This window comes from Propithecus coquereli, unplaced genomic scaffold (assembly GCF_000956105.1).
Source record: "Propithecus coquereli isolate 6110/MARCELLA unplaced genomic scaffold, Pcoq_1.0 Scaffold468, whole genome shotgun sequence".
NCBI classification, from domain to species: domain Eukaryota; kingdom Metazoa; phylum Chordata; class Mammalia; order Primates; family Indriidae; genus Propithecus; species Propithecus coquereli.
In genome coordinates, this window is record NW_012150485.1 from 1,187,425 (window position 1) to 1,199,146 (window position 11,722).

The window sequence follows — 11,722 nt, forward strand, 5'->3', positions numbered from 1 at the left end:
TCTATAACCTTCACTAAACCATAAGTAATTTAAGAGCAGGGACTGTACTTAATTGGAATAAATACACATAATTAACTCAGATTTTATATTTTATTAGTTGAGCAAAAAAAAGACTATATTATTTGTTCTCCTATTTGATGGATGTTGAGTCTAAGAGGAAATATTTTCTGCATATAATATTGTCTTATTAATCTATCAATAATGAGAATCAAGCTGTCCCACATTATTACAGAGAACTGCAAATTATTTTTTAGGACTTTCTGAAGAGTTTAATGGTTTGCCATGGCAAACTGCCTAAAATTCTTTACAAAACTTCTTGCCATCGTGAGCCGCACTGTGCAGTGTGCACATGGAACATCTTGCTGACCTCAAGTCACCTCTGTGGGCTTCCATGGCTACACCGTGCTGTGATCCAGGGACACCAACCCCAAATGGCTTTGAGTTCTTAAGCATAATAATGTTTCTGTCCCATCCTTTTCATGGTTTTTTCTTGCCACAGAGAAATCCACCACACATTCATACGAACATACAATTTAATTATACAGATGCTGTTCTATTATTGGATGATCATTACACTTGCTAAACTGTCAGAAATAAAAGTAAAATAGATCCTAGGTAAGGGCCTGGGAGAAAAGTTTTTGAGTGTCGATGTTAGAGCACCTAATTTTGATTCTCAGAGGTTTTTCTAAGTAAATATGGTTGCCAGATTAATAACTGCTTGATAACAAAAAAAAGTGTAACTGTCGTAAAGTTTCCCAGACTCTCTTAATAAAGCATAAAATAATGACTGATTTTAAATGACTTTAGTAGTTAAGGTATTAAAGATTAGGAGTTATTTTTCTCTCAGGTATCCTCCCCAAACCGCGAGTGAAAACCACGCACAATTATCTCTCTTACCCTCGTCTGCCTCCATTCTGTGTGTGCTGCCACTACAGCGTGACGGTCTCATCAGCAATGTGAATGAGGAAGCTTAAAGGTGGTTTTCAAGAATTCTTTGAAAGATTGTTGAGACTTTTAGAGTTTTAGTATGCTTATTAAAACCCTTGGTGTGTCTTTAATTTTAAAGAAATGTCATTATTTTTAAGTATAGTTAGTAATATTAAGATAGTTAATAATCATTAGTGTGCCAAGATTCTGTGAGCCAAGCAATTTTTTCTCAGTCCTCCATCATTTTATGAAACCTTTTATTTGTGAATACAAATATTTGTTTAAGACAAATATCTGAATAAAGCTATCCACTTGGCTTGAAATATTTGTATCTTTTTAAAGTGATGTACAGAAGATGTCATGCCGTCCTTTCATTCATTCATCAAACATTTGCCAGCTCTCTACTAGTCACTTGGGATACAATCCGTGAGCAAACCAGACAAAATCCTTGCCTTCGGGGCCTTTCATTTTTGTGGGGAGAGACAGAAAATAATTAATATGCATACAATTAAATAAATTATTGTATGTTAGAAGATCAATTCTTTGCAGAAGAGAAACAGACACCAAGATGCCAGGTTGGGTTGGAGGGTGGGCTGTAGTCCAGGGCAGTCTTCACTGGGAACCTGCTGTTTGAGCAAAGAATTAAAAGAAGTGAGGGAATGAGCCAGACAGACACCTGACAGCTCCAGGTTGAGGGAGCAGCCAGTGTGAAGACGCTAAGGTAGGAATATGTAGAGAGTGGTCAAGAAATGGCAAGAGGCCACGTGCCCAAGTAGAAGTGTGGAGAGCACAATGCAAATGAAGTCACAGAGCCAATGAGGACCAGGACCACATACAGCTTTCTAGGCATTTAAAGAACTTGAGTTTTTGCTATGAAAGAAACAGAGAGCCTCTAGAAGGTTTCAAGCAGAGAAATGGCATAATCCCATGTCTCAAAGGATCACTCTGGCTGTAGTACTGCGAGGACGTGAAAGTGATAAGGGCAGAAGGTGGGACACCAGTTAGGAGGCTCTAGCAGTTAATCCAGGTGAGAGATGTCAGTGGTTCAGACTGGAGTGGAAACAGTGGAGATGAGAAGGTGCGCCACACTCCTGGTACGTTTTGAAGGTAGGTTAAGGTTGCCAGATAAGATAGAGGACACTCCGTTCGATTTTCACTTTCAGGTATACAACATAATTTTTTAGTATGAGTATATCCCATGCAACATTTGAGAGATGTGGCCCCAATTCTTCACTCTTCCCTGAGTCCCTGCCTTTTACCACGTGACTTTGAAGTTCCTCCGACTAAAGAGGCAGAATGAATTTCCCCTCTGGACTTCGATCCAGCCATGTGATTCGCTTTGGCTAGCAGAATGTTTGTAGGCATAACATGACCAAAGGCTTGAAAAATGTTTGTGCAACTGGGCTCTTGTGGCCCTGCCATCATGATGAGAAGAATGTCCCCAGGCTTCACGGTGCCAGCTGAGGTCGGCAGGCATGAGGAGCAAAGCCTGGCCACCCAGCCCAAGTAGCCAATCCCCAGATGACCCATAGACTCTCGAACTAAATAAATGCTAATTGTTGTATGCTGCTGAGATTTTTGTTACACAGCATTATTCCAGCAATAGGTAACTGAGAGCTGTCTCAGGATACAGACAATACGTAAAGCTGTAAGATCAGACGAGACCACCAAGAGAGTGAGTGTCCATAAAGAAGAGGAAAGGATCAAGGACAGAGACCCAGGGCACTCCCTCATTAGGGAAATAAGGAGGAACCAACAAAAGAGTCTGAGAGGAGTGACCATTGAATAAAGGGGAGACCAAGAGAGTGCGGTACCCTGGAAGTCAAGTGCAGTGGGAGTGATCAACTGTCCCAGATACCGTAGATATGTCACAAGATGAGACCCAAGAGCTGACAGATTTAGCAGCAAAGGCCACTGGTGACCTTGACAAGTGCAGTTTTGGTGAAGTAGTGGGAATAAAACCTTCATAGAAATGTTTTTTTATTTTTTATATTTTATTTTTTAGAGATGGGATCTCACTATGTTGCCCAGGCTGGAGTGCAGTGACGATTCACAGGCACATTCATAGCACACGGCAGCCTCCCACTCCTAAGCTCAAGCAATACTCCTGCCTCAGCCTCCCAAGTAGCTGGGACTATGGGTACGTGCCACCACACCCGGCTTAGGAATGATTTTTAGAAAGAATAGATTAAGAGGAAATTTGAGATAGTGATAGTATAGACAACTCTTCCAAAAGGTTTTGCTATACTGGGAGGAGCAAAATGTGATGATATTATAGTTGGGAGAATTGGGATCAAGAGCTTTTTTTTTTAAGAGGGAGAAATAAGATTATGTTTGTATGCTCAAGTAAAAGGTCCTTTAGGAAAAAAAAACACTAAGGGAGGAGACATAGGGGAGAATTTTTGGTATCTTGTCCACTTGTGGCAAGGCTGGCTATAGACAGGAACACAGGCTGTTCACCTGTAGCCCCAGGTGAACAGGAAGGCTGGGTGTGTAAGCGCAGATGCTGCAATGTAGGCAGATGAAGGTGGTAGGAGGCTGTGGAAATTCCTTCTGATGATGTCAGCTGGGAGAGTTATTAAAAGTTTAGGGCGAAAAGTAGCTATGAAATAGTCATTTAGGAGAATGGAAATGTGAATGGACCAAAAAAATATGATATAATCGCCAGGTAGCTTTAAGGACCCAGTTGAGGTTCCTGGCCATGAATTTAAAATGAGTCCAGTCAACATTATGTGTTTTTATCCATTCGCATGAGAGGTACAGGTGTGGGCAGACGAAGAGGTGATTTAACAAGGGCTGTGTTTACCCATTGCAAGTCTAAAAGAGCAAACGCCAGAGAGGAGTGGAGGGAGGGACTACACCGATAGCTGTGAATTCGAGTTGAGCAAGGAGAGAAGACGTGAAGTAGGGGAGGGACAGGGAAGATAATAGGATCAATACAGTTTGTCCAGAGAGAGGGAAATGGTAATCAGAGAGGGGGAGACATGAAGTTGAGACCATGGAAGGGTCGCAGTTATTGGCAATAATAAGGTCTGTGATGGCACCATGGGAACGAGCAGCTGAGCCACGGTGGAAGATAAAAAAACAATCTCTGGAGAAGATGAATCAAGGAACTGAGAAGCCGGAGTGTCAGAAGAGTCAACCACACTAATATTGAAATAGACAAGAATTAAAACAAGAATAATTTAGGAAAGAGTAAGAAGAGCCTGGAGTCAAGTCTGTCAACAAATGAGAAGGCGTCAGGGGTTAGTAATGAGGCAGCAGTGAGGGCGGAGTGGGTGGTGGGGTCAGACGACAGGAGACTTGGAGCTGGGAGTGTTAGGGACAAGGAGGGAACGCTGCAAAAGGATCGATCATGAGCGAGGAGGATGCCCGCCCCACCCCAAGCCCAAAGGCACAAGGACTGCAGGGAAAGCAACGTCCTCCGGGACAGCCGGGCTTCCATCAGACCAAGAAGGCAAACGAAACAGGAGAAAGAAGGCACGTAGGGGATTTTGCTCATGAAGGACCATGACTTTCTGAGAGCACAGGGGAAGGGTTTCAGGAGAAATTAGTGTGTCTGTGGGAGATAGGGCACTATAGAGATATAAAATTATGATGACAATATAATACATATTATAAATATTTAAAAGGCATATTATAGTAATTGTCAGATATTTTTCTCTTGTTTTCTCTTGTTCAGATGTATGAATACAAAACCAACTTCCTCCCCAGTAGCCAGACATAAGGACGAATAAAGAAGGCAACACACATGTACACACAAACATACACACTACAACCTATATGCAACCTATAGGCCACATACACCCACTCTGTAGTTCTTATACAGTTTCTTATCTACCCAACCTACAGATAGCTATAGTTTCTAGGCCAACGCTGTCCTCCATCCGTATGCAGCAAGTTTCCTGGCTCCAAACAATAGAAAGGTGTCCCAGTTTCCCTAAAAGTCTTCTTAACTTCTTAAACTCTCTTGTTATTAACAGGATCTTTTCCCCCTGCCTGGCTGGAGCATGACCCTTTCCAAATCCACTAACGTTCATTCAACAGATTTTTTTTTACAGAGCATCTTTGAGGTACACAGCTTTGTCCTGTGAGCTACAGAACAGCTAGAAACCTCTGGAAATGCCTGGGGCAAATAAAAGAGCCAAGTGCATTCTCTTGGAAGTTGCTTTTGTGTGGAATAGCAGAAAAAGCAGGACTAGACTCAGGCACTCCTTCTGCCGGGCTGTGTGACCTGGGGCAAGGTGTGTCACTCGTCTAAGCCTCAGTATCCTCCTGTGTGAAGTGAGAGGCTAAGCTAGAGGTTTCTCAGGTCTTTGCCAGTTCTCAATGTTCTCTAGTCTATGAATCTACTAAAATAATCGTCCCTGGACAATTACGTTTTTTCCCAAAGAATCCCATTAATTTTTTTTTAATATCTGAACTAAGAAATGAAGAGGCCTTCTGATCAGCATTGTAGTAACGTCACAGAAGACTGCGTTTTAGGATGCGATATACCACCAGCTTGCCACTTCTCTCAAGTTACCTTCCTTAGAAACAGCGCCTCTAAGGAAACACAAGAAATAGCACTTGTGGCAGGAAATCCACGTGCTCTGACAACTTTATCATTCAGTGGTGTCCCTGGATTAGGGTCTAGGGTGTAACTGGTATTTTTTGGTTTCTGGTATTTGGTGAGTATCCACAATCAGCTGTAGACCCTAAGTGATTCTACAGTCAATTCTTAATCATTCCCAGCACTCTCTGCTTTGCTTTAGCCCTTCACATTTGTTCCATCTTTGGACTACAACTCACTAAAATAGAGCAGGAAAAACAGAGAAAGCAAAGAATTCAAGTTAATGAGTTTTGCTGTTCGAGGAAGGCTAAGATGACATTTGGAATATCCTGACGTGAATTAACCATTGCCTCATATCGCCAAGGGGGGTGAAGAATGGACTGTAAAGTTTAGAAACAACAAATACAGAAACACTTATGGAGCCAGTAGGACCACATCTGAATCCAACACAGTCCAGGGAGCAGGAAGGATTCAGAGTGATTGTGAAGCGATTATAATGTCACACCCTGACATTATAAGATTTTGAGTTTGATGCATATTCGGTGCCAATACCCTAGCAAGTAAGATGCACAAACTTGAAGGTGAGGTTAAGAGATAGAGGAGAGATGAGCTTACCTGGGTCTTTCTGTTCTCCCAACTTGTCTAGAATGTTGAAGGAAATGTCGAGGTACTCTCTCTGGATAGCACTGACAGCAATCTTTCGCTGTTTCCTCTGCCTGGGAACAATCTGAATCTTAAATTCTGATTCCTCAGCTCCATCCTCTTCCACCTTCCTTTCAGGATTCTGTTCGGTATCGGATTCGGCACTTGTATCGGGCTTCTCACTTTCTATTGGATTCTCCGCATCTTCGGGAACTTTGAGGAGGACAGTTTTTGCTCCTGAACTTGGCATCAGCCCATCGGGCTTCTCCTCCTCGGCGCTGGCATCAGGGTTATCCAGCGACATCTCGGGGACAGCAGACGACTTCTGAAGCAGGTCGCGTTTCTGTTTCAGTGTTAGGGGGCTGCCACAGGAGAACTCGGGCAGCTCCTCCGGCCTGGACAGTTCCTCGGAGTCTGCAGGGTCTTCCAGGGCTATGAGAACGGAGTCCTTGTCACCCGCCGACTGGTTATTTCCTGAGTCCTTGGTAGCAAAGTCTTTGGAACAATCCTCCACACTTACTTGCACGAGGAGGGTTGCGCTCAGGCCCAGGACGGGGGGCTGGCTGGGAACAGAGGGCGAGGAGGCAGCGTTTTTACCAGAGGTGCCACCATTGCCTTGGTTCATCGTCTCCTCCTCTTCGTCACTCTCTACGATTCTGAGAGGTGGAAGAGGCTCAAATATAAGAGAGTCGCTGTCAGACGTTGAGAGTATGGAGTGCTTTTCAGGCCCAGATGTTGAATCTGAGGACAGATCTATCAGATCTAAATCCTCCTTAGGAGCTACCTTTACGGGAGAGTCAATTTTCACCTCGAACGTCTCCATGCAGTTTAACCTGACTTCTGGTATGACCGGCCTCCGAGTGTCTTGAAATCCCTCTGCGGCTGGGTTCTCAGGGATCTCGATAGTCTCGGGCCTCGTAGCAGAATTCTGTCTAGAACGTCCGGGGTCATTTTGTCTTTGTGTGATGTAAGCAGCTTGGGCAGGAGGCTTCTCTACGTCACACCGGTCTATGCAAGACTTCCTACGATGCTCGTCTAATGTAAACAAGAGGGAGTCTGCATTCCCTATATCAAGAGATTTTTGTTTAAAAGAACGCAGCTTTTTTTTCTGAATGCTTTCTTCTCTCACACAGTGTAGCAGGCTGTCTTGTAATGTACCCGTCTCTCTATATTCAGCCAGTTCTATTTCACCTGATTAAAACAGAAAAAGCTAGTACTATTTTACTTGGCAATTTCACCATTTTTCCCCTCATACTTCGGCATACAGTTGGCATAAATCATAACCACAATCCCAGCTCCACCAGAAGGGAAAACGAACTTTCTGGCCAAGTTTTTGTAAGGCTCATTCTAATTTCAAAAACCGGAAAACTTTGGAATAAAAGAACCCAATATGGCAGTTTAAGATCTGATTTCCAAAATCAGGCTTCGGGATAATTCCTCAGCTCTATTTATCTGTGCACAGGAGAGGGGATCATTTTTTGGCTGAGGCATATCTAGGAAACTGTATTCAAATCGTGTGGAAGAGAAGCAAACATTTGGCAACAAATCAAATCAAGCAATGGCCCTCGAAGACAATTATGACGTCAATGATGTATCTGTCAATTCACGTATATATATAAATGTGTATATATATACTGTTTGTGCATACATATATATAAAAATCAACGGTATTAAAATGTGTAGTAACATAATAAAATTAAGATTTCACCCCAAACAAACAGTAGAGTACAACATTTCTGCATAAAATTACTAAGAGAAAAAATTCATACTTCTCTGAACATTCATCTCAACCGGCTGATATTTCACCATTTTGCTGCCGCCTATTCTTTTCAATCTTGCAAAAAAAGTTTGAGACTCTTTATTGCAGGGTCCAGTAGGTGTATCATGAATATCAGATTCATCAAAAACACTATCTTCTTCTAATTGGGGAGAGAAAGTCAAAATTACACTTAAGAGGTTATTCTCTCTTAGGCTGTGTCTACACAAGCATTTCAACGAAAGCATTAAGGAACAAGGTCTGGGGTGGTCTCTGCACCAGCCCAAGTCTAGCCATGGGTTGGTATTTCATCCAGGCATCAAATTATCCATGCGTTGAACAGAGCAACCTGTTACAAGATTGCCCATCATTTTCCATGTGACAATTGGCAGCATTTTTAAGAAAAGTATCTCAGGATTCCAAGAGAGCCTTTCTTGGGGAAATGGTTCCAGTGCACTTAAAACCAGATGACACACAATGTCAGCTACTTTTTCCAGCAGTCTGTGCCACTGCTTGAACTTGCCTGCTTCGCATGGATTTTCAGGCTAATTTGGCAAAAGGGAATTAGACAACATGAGCAGATCTTGCCCTTTCCAAAAACTGTCTGCCTTCCTGAGGTTCAGAAACTGGCATAGACACAGCCTAACAGTACATGCACCTTATACTGTGTGAATGCAAAATACTGTACTCTACATTTGGTAATGAGACACACAACACACAGAAAAAGCTTAGAAAAGCCACTTGTCATCTCAAAAGCTCCACAAATGATTATGGACTGAAAGAGTAAACAAAGGGAAAAAAAAACAAAAAATAACATTTCCTCCTATTAAAATCAGACTCTTCTCTGAGGAGTTCACCACATGTAACTGTTATAGATCTCATGAATCCCAGAAAGAACGCTTGACGCTTATGCTCCTAAAGCTCCGTAAACAAATCGTTCTCTCGGAGTGCCTGTTGAGCCCGTTTTTATGCTCTCTCTTCTATCCCCATTTGGCCACTTATAAATCAAAGATAAACCCAAAAAACGCATTAATGAGGAAAGAGCTGCTATGTCGCAACCCACAAAGTTCATTAAATTTTCTTTTTTCATCCTTTTGGCAAAGCCATGTACAAAGTGGCAAAAGAAAAGGCTAAATGCATGTGATACCACAATAAATGGAGTTAACCTATTATTCGAGTTGAATGTCACTGAAATCATAATATTTGGCCTATATTTATGTCTACCTATATGACAAAATGAGACTCAGATGTGATTATGATTATTCAAAATTTCTTGAGTACAAGGGCAGTATATGCATTAAGTTTTAAGGACCCATTCTACACCCACCAGATTCTACAAGTAAATGAAACTTGAAACAGTAAATTTTAGATGAAATAACCATACTGATCCTTTCAATCAAATAAAAAATAAACATTAACAATCAAAATGGATTAAAAAGAAAAACAACCCAGTGAACTTCCACAAAGACAAGAAAGCCTATCAAATTCTCATGTTTCTGGGGAAATACAACACAATGATCTGTCTTACTTCTCTATTTCCTTTTCTTTAAAAAAATCCTTTGAAAATGTAGTTTTTCGTGCAAATAGCTGTATGATTTCCATTATGTAACTTTGAAATAATTCTCAAAATGTCCTCAACGATCGAGACTGAGCGACCACAAGATGGCGCCTCCCATTCAGAAAGGTCCACCTGGGATTGACCCAAATACTAAACCCACATTGAGAACATCAATAGATGAAGGGAATCTACTCTATTTCCTAGACATTAAGACCTAAAGTGGTAGACAAAATATTCTTCAGGAAGGATCTGAATGGTACCAGAATTTAAACTAGTTCTCAGAGTTTCGTCTGTAGCCAATCTAGATTCTTGGACCTTTCAGCAACAAACAAACAGTGGAACACAGGCTAGAATTTATCCTGCTGAGATAGTTCCAGAGCAGTCCTAGCAAATCAGACTGTACTAGCACCTCAAAGGGGCCTTGGACCCTTGGCAGTCTCCCAGGATTAGATTAGATGACGTCACCTTTACAAGTCTAATCACTAGTGACAGGCACTAAAGATATGCACCTTGGCTCCTCATCTCTCACCTAAAAGCATCTGGGCTGTAATTTTACTCTATCTAAAGTTTCATTCTACTGCCCCCTTTGAGGAAAAGCTATCAATAGAAAAAGTGTTGATATTAGAGATACTTAAACCTATGCAACAAAAAAATGTTTCATTTTCCCTTGCCTTGAATGACTTCATATTGAATTAAAAGGCTAGGAAAAAGCACTTTAGCTAATTTAGACTCCATTCAAATTCTCTGAGCACAAAGTTCACTGCCAAACTAGAGACCTGCGAATGAGCGATGGCTCCAGTGAGTGCCAGCCAAGATTTACTTTACAGGCCAAAAGCAAGACGTTTCCAACACATAAGAAAAGGCTCACTTACAAAGGCTCCTTAATCAAACAGCAGAAAATATTTTATAAAAACATTATTTCTTAGGATGTGAGCATAGAAGCATATCAATTATTTCTCTTGAATGCTCAATTAAAAATTTAAAGCAACAACATTCATGGGAAGGTTGGAAAATTAACAAAGTAGTAAGTGATTTTTTTTTTTTTGACTCCAGAATGTTACCTGGGGACGCTCCTCTATCTCCTAAGAAACACATTGTCCAGAAATGTATTATATATTCAAACTAAGTTTGGGATAGAATTCAGATATGGAAAGTACCTTTTTCTTTTTCACTGTATCTGCTTATGTTACTGTTGTCACTGTACAAAGGTCCTGCCGTGGCATGGGGCTTGCAGCTATGATACTGCGCATTGAGGGTATTGACCGTTATGTGAATCAGATGCAGCAGGATCTTGCTGATTTCACAGTCTCGGTACGGATACTGCTCAATAAAATGGAAGGGGGAGAATATAAATGGTTATTTTAAAGGGTAAGTTTTTCCACTTGATCCTGCCAGATAGTCTTCTCAGTATCTCTTAGGGACAAAAAGAAATATACAGAAAAGTAAACCAGATTCTGATCATGGCCTTATTTTTACAAGGGACCATATTCCTTTCCTCTTGCACCAAACCACTGACGGCGATGCATGCCAGTTCATAGTTACAATTCCTTTCAAGAAAATTACCTGGCATAAACATTTGGTGGATGAATACAATTTCAAATATCTTCTTTGTTTTCTGATTTGTTTGGGATTCTGCGCATAAACAGAAGTTGTTGACCAATGTCCTACCATTCATCATTTTTTGTTTTAAATATTTTTAGAGCATATGTTGACAGGGCCTCCCACTTCTATTTTCATCCCAATAGCTCTTTGCTTCTCCACACTAATTGCACATCATGATTCTCCTTCTGAAGGTCAAATATTTACCCTACAAGATTCTCAACTTAGGATTTGGGTGTTCTCCTAATGCCATACTCTCTAAGAGAACCATTCCACCCAAAATAGGAGTGACCACCACAACTCACCTTATAAAGGATGACAAGCAAGGCCTTCAACCACATCTGCCGGATGTGAGGTTTGAGGGACCAGAGGGAACAACGAGGTGGCTGTTGGAAATAATGCCGTAGTTGAGGACAAGAACAGTATTTGAGCACCTGAACCACCAAGGGGAGAAGGTGTTTTCCCAAGTTAATGTTATAGTCCATAACCTGAAATAGAAAAAATATTAATAGCTGAAGGAAAGCTACAAAGAACATTCAGAAGGTAAAAGGAAAAATTTGAACCATCCCAACAAAAACATGGGCAAAATATTTAACAGATATCTCACAAAATATTAATAGCAACGGCCAAGATACATGAAGGTGGGAAAGTCCAACCTCACAAGAAATTTTAAAAACATGTAACTAAT

General features: G+C 41.2%; 1 protein-coding gene across 1 annotated transcript in view; it reads right to left on the minus strand.

Annotated features, from left to right (window-relative positions):
- Nucleotides 1–11,722, minus strand: part of UNC79 (unc-79 homolog (C. elegans)) — a 237,920-nt gene that overhangs the window by 81,588 nt on the left and 144,610 nt on the right. Inside the window, exons 19-21 of the mRNA XM_012655194.1 lie at nucleotides 11,340–11,522; nucleotides 10,593–10,755; nucleotides 6,095–7,312 (exon numbers count right to left, since the gene is read on the minus strand). Of these exons, the coding sequence (XP_012510648.1) occupies nucleotides 6,095–7,312; nucleotides 10,593–10,755; nucleotides 11,340–11,522 (1,564 nt within the window). The remainder of the gene's footprint in view (nucleotides 1–6,094; nucleotides 7,313–10,592; nucleotides 10,756–11,339; nucleotides 11,523–11,722) is intronic.